The following is a 12,626-nucleotide window of genomic DNA, read 5'->3' as shown; positions in this document are numbered from 1 at the left end:
TATTACTGTCTAGTTTGTAAGGACCTGAAGAGGTCCAAAACATCCACATGTGATTGATGGATACTGTGGAGTGGTTATGAGACTTGCACTCTGCTGACAAAGGAAATGGAGACAAGGGGGCTTATTGTAGGGAACTGTATATATGTTTTTACACAATTAAATCCTATTGCATTGAAAATCGGTAAGATATGGTGGAACACTTTTTCAAATATCAACCAAACAAGTGAAGAAGATGTTATTTTCTAAAATAATATATACTTCAATGCACTGCTACCTAAACATAACCTTCTGTATTAGAATCAGTCCTTATTTCCTTCAAGAGAATCAACTAATGCCTAAATAGCTGTACAGCAGTATATGAAATACTATATTGTTTTGGGTTTGTGTGGCAAGGTTTGAGGAGGGGGGGAGGGAGGCTACAGGGGTGGCTTCTGTGAGAAGCTGCAAGAAGCTTCCCCCATGTCCAACACAGCCAATGCCAGCCAGCTCCAAGACAGACTTGCCACTGGCCAAGGCCAAACCCATCAGTGATGGCAGTAACATCTCTGAGATAGCAGATTTAAAAGGAAAAAAGTAAAACAAAACACCAACAGCAGCTGCAGCAGTGAGAGGGGAGAGAAGATATGAGAAAAAAAATTAGACATCAAGATATGTGAAGGAGAGGATGGAGTTGCTCCAGGCACCAGAGAGAAAGACTTCCCTGAAGTCCATGGTGAGGCAGGCTTCTCCCTGCAGCCCATGGGGAGTAAAGATTCCACCTGCAGCCCGGGTGGAGGACCACATGCTGGAGCAGGAGGATGTACCCTGAAGGAGTCTGTGATCCCATGGTAAGCCTTTGCTGGTGCAGGCCCCTGGCAGGATCTGTGGCCTTTTGGATAGAAAATGCCACACTGGAGTAGGCTTGCTGGTAGGACATGTGATGCCATGGTGACCCATCTTGGAACAGTCTGGTCCTGAAAGTCTGCACTCTGTGGAAGGCACCCACACTGGAGCAGTTGGTGAAGAACTGCAGTCTGTGGGAAGGATTCATGCTGGAGAAGTTCATGGAGGACTGTCTCTGGTGGGAGGGACCCCAGGCTGCAGTGGGTACAGTGTAAGGAGTCCTCCCCCTGAAGAGGGAGGAGCAGCAGAGACATGATGAACTGAACTCTGACAGCAGAGTGATGAACTGACCCAACCCCCATTCCCCATCCCCTCTGCTGCTGGGGGAAGGAGGGAGAGAGTGAACTTGAGCCTGAGAAGAAGGGAGGGGCGAGGAGAATGATTATCTTTTAGGATTTAAGATTATCTTTATTTCTCATTACTCTGTTTTGCTTGGTAATATTTGAATTTTTTCTCGGTTAAGTCTCTTTTCCCAATGAGTGACTTCTCCCTGTCCTTATCTCGACCTATGAGAGTTATCTTTCCTTTCCCCTGCCCAGAGGAGGCAGGCAGGGGGCATTTGGCATCCAGTCTGGGTCCACCCACATGTATTAAGGAGAAATAATGGATATTATTTTCCTTAATACTGTTCCTGGGAGGAAAAACTGTGATGTTTCAGTTGAGAGAAGTCTTTTGGGATCTTACAGATAATAATTTCCTCGCATATAATGACAGAATTCATTTCATAAACTTGTGGCTATTTGTTAAACTAACTGAAACTCGTGAATGCCCATTTTCTTTGGGTTTCTTTCTGGGGACACAAAGTAAAATCTTCACAATGCTTAATAATCTGCTCCTGTAGATGGATTAATTCTGAAGTTCTTTCTTTTTTACAAGGAAAAAATACCAATGTTTTTGCCAAAACTTGGAAGGTAGCCTGAGCTATTGTACTTTCTGTGTGGCTGAGCACACAGATGCAGAAAAACTTGTGCTGAGCTTTGGAGAACTTAGGGATCTACAGAGAATCTGAAAAATATAGTCCAGTTATTTTGCCCCCATTTTATATCTACACTTTCTTTTGCCCCATAGTGCATGATTTTCAGTTTAAACAAATGTTACATTCCACGGTTAGTTGGAACTGAAATTCTTTTGGAAAGCTACCACCATGATTATGCAGAAAGCATATAATATATACCTCTGTTACATGCAAATACACGTTCAAATTTAAAAATATAACACAACGTGTACTAACCAAAGCACTTTATAAAATTGAAAACAAATTTCACCTGCAAATTCAAATACTTCTTTTTCTTGCTTCTACCCTAAAACACCCTCTTTTTCCTTTCTCCTTTGATTTTTTTTGTAGCAATTGAGCTATAAAGCCATTAAAATAGGAACTTACAATGGAAACACTGACAGATTCTTAAATATAGTAGAGTGAAGAGTAAAACTGTAATAAGAACCTGTCAAAACTGAAGATGAAGGAGTCTGAGAGACCAGAAGAATATAAATACATGTCCATTTCTAAGGTTCTGAATGATGATATTTTTAGATTTAAGTGCTCTATGTGTTTCCACTAATTGCATAGCAAAGTGTGACAGATGAAATATCTAGGCATTCAGGACAACTACTTCTGTGGTTCAAAGATTTCAGTATTAACCTGAAGGTAGGTAAAAGGCAATAGTTACAGGCTTCCCTGTGTCTCTGTCTAGCAACAGTCTAACAATCCTATATTAGTATTTGGAATTTAAAGTCCCATAGGAGATCTCTTTCCTCTCTTTCTCTTCTCTGATTTCTTTCACAGCTGCTCATTATTAAAGAAACATAAATGAAAGAACACAAAATGACACAAACTTAGGTAAAGGTGACATTTCAGCAGCTTCAGTTCACTCCTTTGTATATTGTAGTACACACAGCTTGAACCCTTTGTCCTTTCCAGTGGATTTATTCTTCATTTAGTACCTATAGATGATGATTCTCACTTAGTGGGTTAAGATGGAATTTCCTCATTAGTATTTATTCATGTTTTAATTCCTGGTAGCTTTACAAATATTCATGCTACTCTACTATCAGTATCCACTAATTTTATTTGTGATGTCTGAAGACTGACTGTCACAGCACTTGCTGTTACTATCCAATACTTTGTTGTTCAATGTATAGCTTCTGCAGGCTTCCCTATAGGTGCAAATCAGTCCCCATGACCTCTGGTGAGGCACACAGTAAATGAAGAACACGTCAAGACAACAGTAACTCTGCTACACAGCAAAACACAGTGAGCAAGTTTTGTATGACCATGTGGCATCTCAGTTTTATAAATTTTGCTGACCAAGCAGGTTTGAGGCAGATCTGAATGAAGAATTTCAGTTGTCATGGAAGAAGCATTGGCAAAAATTCATTTTATCACCATATTTAATATAGATCAGAACCCCCAGGTGGTCAACACACTGACCAGCTGATAAGCCCTGTGATGGGAATGAGTAAGCAGATAAAGGCAGACTCATCTGAGTGGTGGCTGGTGACAGGATGAAAGGTCATGGGCACAAACTGAAATACAGGCAATTCCATTTAAATATTAATTCCATTAGAACATAAAGTTATCCTTTTTACTGCAGGGGTGATTAGCTAGAATAAGAATACATTTCAGAGAAGGGTTGTAGTGTCTCCATCCTTGGATATATTCAAAACCTGACTGGACAAGACCTTGAGTAACCTGTTCTATCTGACCTTCCCCTGATCCAGGAGGTTGGACTAGGTGTTATCCAAAGGTCTCTGCCACCCTCATCTGGTCTGTGTTTCCTTGATATCATTCTGAGAAAATGGAATTAAAAGGGTTTACCCACTTGCAAACAATAACAAACCCCATGGTATCTACTGTAGGAATAGGAATGTTAAGTTTGTTTCCTGACAAACCCAGGTCAGGTTATTTCATCAACCTGTCTAAGATTCCCTCTGCTGCTTTACCTGCCAGAAGTTTGCTTTACCTTCTCTCCAGAACTCCTACAAATAGGAGTGGAATGCAGGAAACGAATTGTTCCACCGAAAAAGTGTCTGAAGCATTGTTATAGTCTATTTTCCTTACAGAAATGCTGACTATATTTAGGTTCTTAGGCAAAGTTAACCTTGGACTGAGATGGATGAATATGAGCAGTTATACAATTGCCAAGAACTGGCATTGCTGTTCTGCTCATGGTGATCTATTGTGAATCTGACCTTCAGAGACTGTTAATGTTTTTCTGTAATGCCTGTTCTGTCATGTGAAAGAGAAAGATTAGACTCTGTCATATGGAAAGGGAGGAGTCAATAAATGCAGAACTATATTACCAATGCATACATTTAAGTTTAAACATCATCATATTTAGATATTTTTAAAATTCAATATTAATCTGGAAAAAATGAGATACACAAGAAATAAGTAATAAAAGAAGCATTATTATTTGAGAAACTTAAGAGGGAAAATGAACAAAAGCAAAATAAACCAACACAAAATTGGCAATATAAAAATCCTGCTTTCCCAGTTACTTATCTGTAGATTAAATTGTGTGGTTTTTATTTCTTGGTTGTCTGGAGAAGAAAAAATGGAGACTGAATAGATCTCTGCACTGGTAGAATCCTTTTGAGTCATGTTACATTAATTATAAATAATGGACATGTGATGGAAATAATGAACTAGAGTGAAAATTCAGTATAATTTTAATGAGAATATTATATTTGTAGGAGAAAGAAAAAAAACAGGTGAACAAAGACTGAAACAGATTATAGTTCATGGAGTAGTGAAAAATTTGTGCAGTAATAAATCATTGGAAAATACATGCAATTTGTGGAAAGCTGAACACAGAAACTGAAAAAAAAAAATGTTTGTCCAGAACTGAATCATTGACTTTATTATATTGATGTAATTGACAGCAGATTCCAGTCTGTTCTACTGTGTTTTATAACATTTACTGTCTAGATAAAATAATGTTTTGAAGTATAATTTTTGTTGCCTTCTTTTAGCTTTATACATACATTTTTAAAAAATTTTAATCAAAACCAGTCCTGACTGGCTTTCTGGTCTGAAGAATCTGGGTCTGGATCTTGTTTAGAAGCTGATTCTAAAATAGTAAATGAGGGTTTGATTACAGATTAGGAAGTATCTGATTGGAATGTTTCAGCAACATCAAAAAATATTTCTTAATCACCATATTCTTTCACAAGGACCACATTCTTACTATTTAGGACCAAAATCAAAGTTCCAGTCATACTTTTTATTGCAAAACAAAGAATCCCAATCCACTTTATATAAAACCAAAGCTATTTATGAACTAAAAGATTGAAAAGTTCTTTACAAAATCCTTATGAACTAAAAAGCGTACTGTTAAGTCAATAACCAGAGTACCCATAATCACAGACTGCCATAAATGACAATCAGTCATCTATAAGCCTACAAGACCACGGAGTGCAGAGACAAGTGGTTAGTAAAGATAGTTGGCAATTTTAATTACTGTCAGATGACCAGTGAAAATATACAGCTTGAATGTATATGTCTACCTACACAACTCCCATTGCTGTTGTGCTCAGCTGTGTTCCAGTTTCAAAAGTATAACTATAGGGTTTTTTCTCCCTCCCCTTAAATTATATTCCCAAAGGCTTTAGTCTTTTGGATAAATCAAGGTATGTCTCTTAACGCCAGTTCCCCCCCACACCCCCCAATGAACAGATGCAGGGGAACGGCTCTGAATGACACAAGATTTTCCCTGAACATCTGATTAAAAATTAAGTTGAACATAACCCAAGTCTTTCAAAGATTTGAAATAGTTCAACCAGTTTTTCATTTTCCATGTTTTATCATTTCCCGTTCTAGCCTCTGTCAAAATAATCATGTATCAAAAGCTGCAAATACCAAAAATGTAGCAGCTCCAGATCTTATTTTTATGACATTTTTAACTTCAGCATAAGGTTATGTTTGGACATACATCAAGTAATTACCAGAATGCTTTACTGGTCTTGGATTAAAGTGTGATTTATATGTGGTGATCAGAGAAATCATAGTGAGTTTTGTGGAGTTGAGAGGAAAAGGTCATGTAGTGAAAATAGTTGTTGTGGTTTAACCCAGCAGGCAGCTAAACACTGCATAGCATTTGTTCACCCTTCCCTTCAGTGGGATGGGGGAGAGAATTGAAAAAAAAGTTATGGATTGAGATAAAGATAGTTTAATAGAACAGAAAAGAAGGGGAAAATCATTATAATCATCATTATCAAATAATATACAAAACAATTACCACCTGATGCGCAATGCCCAGTCAGTTCCCAAGCAGTGACCCCCCCAGCTAGCTACCACCTAGTTGATATACTGAGCATGACATCAAATAGTATGGAATACCCCTTGGTGAGTTTGAGTCAGTATGAGGTCCTTGATTTAGTGTAAACACTGCTTAGCAACAACTAAAACAAGAGTGTATTATCAACATTATTCTCATCTAAATCCAAACAGCAGCACTACACCAGCTAGTAGGAATACAGTTAACTCTATCCCAGACAAAACCAAGAGCTAACTGTGTAGCTACAGTATAGAGACACCAGTCTCAGAATATTTTATATTATCAGCATCTTTGTAATATTGTTCTGTCATATCTTGTCATGATATACTATACAACTCATACCTGTTATTAAAATGTTGTATAAATTTTCTGTTTCATTCCACCCTGCAGAACCAATTTGGCATGAAAAGTTACCCATTTTACCTTCTCAGAACAAACCAAGTGGCATAAAATGAAAATAAAACTCACCCAAATGAAACTGCTTCTGCAGCTAACAAGCAGATATGCGCTCTGCTGCTTTCATCAGTATCACACAAATTAACAAAGAGCCCTTGCTTTCATCTTTTTGACTAATGCCCTACAAGCCAATTTAAGTTGTTCATTCATATACATTACCAGAAAGAAGGTAAGATTGCTCTGGCACTTAAAGATCCTGTGCACGGTGGTAAAATTGTTCTAGTGTACAGTCATACAATCTTGTAAAGTGCAATAACATCTGGCATTTAACCTGCAGTACATAAACTAAGTTTAACATACAGAGCTGGACAGAACTTATTTAATCAAACATATTCTGTTAAACAGATGTGCTGCTGAGTACAGACATTACTCGTATAATTAAATCTTGTAATGAAATTATTTTTCTTCTCTCTATTTCTTCTCTCTATTTCTTTCTATTTTCTTCTCTCTATTAAACTTCCATTGTGATCAACCTGCAAATATGCCCTATTAAAATTATTTAAAATGAATAAGCACAATTTATATTTTATGTGGTCCTTTCTGCTTCAGGTTCTATGCTTTTAATGTCATTATACACCAAGTTTATAGTATCTCTACACTGTAACTGAAGCATTTTTGTGATGAGTACGATAAAGTAGAGAAAAAAAAAAGAAACAAAATAATAGCTTCTCTTCATCTGCCTGCATCTGCAAACAATTTAAAGATTTTTCCTTTCAATATTGTGGAAACAATAAAGTCACTACCGTCACACAAATCAGCTTTCCAAGTGATGCAATACCCATGTTACCCTATACATGTTCTTGTCACATGCTATGTTTTCATATCATACCACAGAATCAAACATGCGAACACAATATTTAGTTTACTAAACAGGTTTCTGACCTCTTAGTCTCCCTTAACGCTTTGTCTCCTTTCTTCCAAGTGATAGTTGGCTTTGGAGAAGCTTGTGGCTTGCACTCAATAACAACTTCTTGGCCCTTGGTAACAATTATTGTTTTCTTCAGTTGATTTAGTGGGAAAGTAGGAGCTGAAGCTGTTAAAAAAAGTACATTACCAATTCAGAGAACAAACATAGATTCCCATTTCATTACATTCTCACAGAGGATTAGAATAATAGACTCAGTTTGGGGAGAGAATCTCCATTTTTGGCTTGGAAATTATTGTACAGAAGATTAGATGGAATTTTACAAAAGATCAGAAATCAGCAGCCAAGATTAGATGGTAGGTCTATAACTTAATCCGCTTATGAATTAGTGAGTTGTCCTTCATGTCAACATACAAAAGTAAGATTGCTTGTGAAACCCAACAGCTCCAGAAATTAAATACTGCAGTTGATTTAGCTATACCTGTTCAGAAATTTTTGGGTTTAATAGATAACTTGTTAGAAGTAACTAGTTCAATATGAATTTTAAATTCCATACTTATCCAAAGTGCACTCTCTAGAGTTAATAACACTCATACTCTTGGACTTTTATTCTAAGACCCTTAGACTTAGTTAGAGAAATTGTATTGCTTTCCTTTTTTATGTTTGCCTGAGTACTGGGAATGGAAAAGTAAGAACTTAACAGAAGGTATTTAACCATGTCTTGCTCTTAGTATTTAACTTTCCAAGAAGTCCCATTGATGACAATGTGTCAGGTAAAGTAATAAATGTATCACAAACACTAATTACTATAATTCCACACTGAGAATGGACAGTTATTCTCAAGAAATCTCATTTATTTGTGTTTTTCTTTAGTTGTTTTGAGAATGCAAAGACCCCTGCCTCTGCAACAATCTCAGCTACCAATGTGGAAAAATATTGCAGCCAATTGCCTGAAATACATAGGAATTTCCTACGATTACTTTTGGGGTAATTTTCATACCAGAGATATTTATATGGACAATTTATTCTCTTCTTTTCCCTTTAACAATCCAGAAAATTAAGCACAACTGCTTATTTAATGCAGCATTATGGCTAAAATTTAACAGGGGTACAATTTCACAAGTGACAAAACGTAAGTCTGATTTTACTGCAGTGGCCTATAATGACTATTTCCAATATTAAAGAACATTGAAGAAACTGTACAACTACCTGACGTAATAGGTATGCCTATTTTATAACAGATATAAAAAACCAGCAAGAGAACATTTTAACCAACAGGGATCTCTTTGCTGACTGAATCACAAATGACAAAGAAAAGCGATAAAAAGAGCAACCACTGACCGTTGATTTTAATTTATGGCTAGACAGAAATATTTTGAAGAGTTATCACTGAAAGTCTAATGTTGGCCAGCTAGGACATAGTGGAAATATACTAGATAGGTTATTCTTCAGAAGAACCAAATCCTAGATCAAATGTAGTGTATTTCAGTGACTTCATCTTTATTATTCATTTGACTGGGAGTTTTCAAGAATGATTCCCAGGTGCACGTTTTGAAATTTAGAAGGCTTGAGCAGTACAGAGACCTCTGATCTCTGATCTGGCCGTTACTTTGACAGACACCTGTCTTCCACCTATACCGTACTCTAATAAAAGATGACGAGACTGTTAGGAGTCTGTTTCAGTTAACCCTGTGGAAGTCCTCTTAGCACTATTGTTCCTTTGTGTGTTACCACAGTTTGCTTTAAGGAAAAACAGTGTTGGAAAGACATGTTTCAAGTTTTTCTTGAATAACTTCTGACTGCAACTTTAAATACATAAATTTTTGTTATATTTCCTGTAACACTGTGTTGTGTATTTTTACTTTACTACGGCATGATATCAGCTCATGAATGTGATTTCTAGTACTAAATGAGTTGTTGTGACTTAAATAGGGAAATTTTTACACCTTTAAAACTGAGTTCTTACTTAATTACATTTGACTAATGGCATTGGTAAAAATAAATATTATTAATAGAGAATAAAGTATACTTGCTTTCTTTAAGTTTCTTCTTCTTCATGTATTTTTAAAAGATTAACAAATTTTTTTTCCATTTATTTGAACTGAAATATCCCTATATGAGAAAGATATATGTCACAAAATCTAAGTAAGTCAGTACAGTTAACAGAAGGACCCATGTTCTGTTGGGCAACAAAGGACCCACTTACACATCAATAACAAGAAGAAAAGGAACCCATTCTTATCTACTTCACTAAGTTTGGACTGGCAGAAGCTGTTCCTTATCATAACAGCCCAAGAACAACCGTAATTATCAAAGGGGAAAAAAAAGGAACAGTCTGTTCTTTTCTGATAATACTCACCTAAAATTTTCAGCTCAGCACTGGCATAAATGGTGCCGTACTTATTTTCTGCTAAGCACTGATACATTCCAGCATCTGAGAGATTCACACTGTGGATCATCAGAACACCATTAACCATCTCAATCCTGCTCTGTAATGGAAAAAAATAAATCTATAAAAGCAAACAGGCACTGGAAATTTGCTGTAATATTCGCTTTAAGCAATGGGACAAAAGACATTATTAAGCTAAAATAAAACAGAAGAACAAATATCCTTGGGATTACTTTAAGGAATGACAAGAATAAAGCAGATAGGCAGGGCAGAAAAAACTCAAAAAATATTTAAAGGTACATATTTTTCAGTGCAAGTTCACTATCTCAAAGTCCGGCTTTTATCTCTTTTTGTGTTTTTCTGCTACTACCCATAAAAAAAATTTAAAAGCAGAAAGTTCAGTTGTAGGTGCAATATTTGTGTTGATCTTCACAACTCTAGCAAATGTCTGCTTTCAGTTGTGCTACTATTTTCATAAAAGTAGATATGAAAGGTTTCTTGCATGAGTAAGAGTGAAAGGGTCTAATCTCCCTCATCATTAGTTAAAATTTCTTGAAAGGGTCCAATAGTAGAAAACCATTACCACAGCTGGAAGAAAGGGGGCGTTAATAACTGGTTTTGGGTACATACACTTCATGGAGCTGTATAATGAAAAATTTGACATGCTACAATATATCTCTAGGCTTCATTATTACAGCTGTTGCTAGTTAATTAAAAGTTGATAAAAAACAGTGTTTGCAAATGAAGAAGAAACTGTGAAAAAAGCTCTATGTTGTAAACCCCCAGTTTAAACTGAAGTTTAATCTGAAATTTCCCAGCCTGGTGAAACTAATGGTTTGGAAAATCAGAAAAGCAAAAGTACAGATATTTAAATTGCTTCAATTTCAGGACTAATAGCTCTATCTAAAAAGGCAGAAACATATAAAGTAAAGGCATATAACCTTATTTTCAATGCTTCACAGCTTCAAAAGTAAACTATGTTTATTTTTCCTTTCTCATTGTTTGCATAATTGGATGATGTTACAGATAGAAGTGACATTCACTGAAAAGAAAGACATTACATCTTTTATACTTATAAATCCTTTCTAGAAATTCATTTACAAATGGAGCTATTTTCTCCCAGAACCGAACAAATTTATTAGAATCTGGAAATAGCATGAAATATATTTACAAAACTTTTTTTTTGTTCTAAAAAATTTGAGACTATAAAAATGGGAAGGTGCTTGGCAAAAGCTACATGATGTGGGCTGACATGTTGATGATTCAGTGAGAGAAAGAGAACAAAGTGAAATAAAAGACAGGCCATACCACAAGTGGTCTTCTAAAAGGAAGAGAATTTTATCTAGATCTAATTCTAAAATACATCAGGCACTTGTAGTTAAGGGCTTTGCATTCTGGGAGTCTTCCATGGAGCCTTTTAAGGGTCTTGATGGTAAGTTCTGTTATTTGCAGAGACTTAATGAAATTAAAAACTGATGAAAATCTAATAGTCATTGTGACTCTCAAATTAGTCTGCTAGTGTTTGAAAGAGTATGACAATATACAAACAAAATGACGTAAAATAACAAAACATAACATAATTTTGGGGGAAATATGAAGGAATCTGATTCAGCAAATGCAGCATGTCTCTGAGTTGTTACTAAAAAAAAAAAAAAAGGTGCAAATAGCAGAATACCACTATCTAAAAGAAAATAAAATTAAACATATTGGAGATTGGTTAGATGTATGTTATAGTACAATGGCAGAATGCAATTTTACATTGCTAGAGATGGATCAGAGGGGTCGTGCATAAAAAAACCTGTCTATATACTGACACTCAAGAAACTGACACAGAAATACTAATTTATTAAGTTCTTTTCATTACTTTCTTTAACTGACTTTATCTGAATAAAAGGAGAAACACACAACATACATGGGGACTCCTCGTCTAATGTACCTGTGGCCAGAGAGGAACTCCGTTTTTCAGCCAACGATATGTGGGTCTTGGCTTTCCAGTGGCTTTACATTCCCATCGGAGCTGATCTCCACTGTCTAATTGAGTATCATTAAGTTTCTCTACCCAATGTGGATAGGCTGCAAGACAAAAAATATCACACTATACACATGCTATATACAAAGCATACAAATTGATCATCTGTAGCTGATATGCAAAGATTGAATCAATAACAGAGCTTAGATTGTGGTCTTTACAAAGCTGAGCTTACTGTCAGCTTGAAGTACGTTTGAACAAAAGAGCAAAACAAACAAAAAGTAATAAAATTAACAAAACTCTGTAACTTTAAAGGAAATGCTGTAATGGCACCAGACATTGAGCAGTATTGTGACCATGATTAGAAAGTCTGTTTGATTTAATAAAGTCCAGTGGATTAAATTACAGTAATCTATACTAATGGATTCATTATTACTGAATACAAGAGCATTTGCTTGGTAGTCACAACGGAATATTTAGCAATTTTTCAACACTGAAGGTATTTAAATTTTGTTAAGGAGGTCAATCATCATGGACTCTGTTTCAAGTATTTTTCCCAGTGTACTAGGAAATCATGAGTTTTTCAGCTAGGAATGACTGGGCATTTGGCAAAGTATTTGCACATATTTTCATTAAATTGTCTTGGGTTGAGTTCATATGTCAAGGGAGAAAATGCTTTTAATGTTTTTAAGTACAGAACCCAAGAGATTTCCAGCATTCATCAGAATCATAAATTACACAGTAATTCAATGTTAAAACATTTTTTTTAAAGCTGGGCATTTGGTATAT

At 35.8% G+C, this 12,626-nt stretch overlaps 1 protein-coding gene across 2 annotated transcripts in view; it reads right to left on the bottom strand.

The window, feature by feature from the left end:
* CNTN5 (contactin 5) overlaps positions 1-12,626 on the bottom strand; it is a gene marked incomplete at both ends in the record, with an annotated part of 341,700 nt that overhangs the window by 113,250 nt on the left and 215,824 nt on the right. For both annotated transcript variants that reach the window (XM_084278561.1, XM_084278562.1), the window contains 3 exons: positions 7,497-7,647; positions 9,839-9,968; positions 11,805-11,941. In XM_084278561.1, coding sequence (XP_084134687.1) covers positions 7,497-7,647; positions 9,839-9,968; positions 11,805-11,941 — 418 coding nt within the window. The remainder of the gene's footprint in view (positions 1-7,496; positions 7,648-9,838; positions 9,969-11,804; positions 11,942-12,626) is intronic.

This window comes from Gallinula chloropus (genome assembly GCF_964237585.1).
Source record: "Gallinula chloropus genome assembly, chromosome: 1".
In the NCBI taxonomy this organism is placed as follows: Eukaryota; Metazoa; Chordata; class Aves; order Gruiformes; family Rallidae; genus Gallinula; species Gallinula chloropus.
This window is presented reverse-complemented; position numbering and strand designations above follow the sequence as displayed.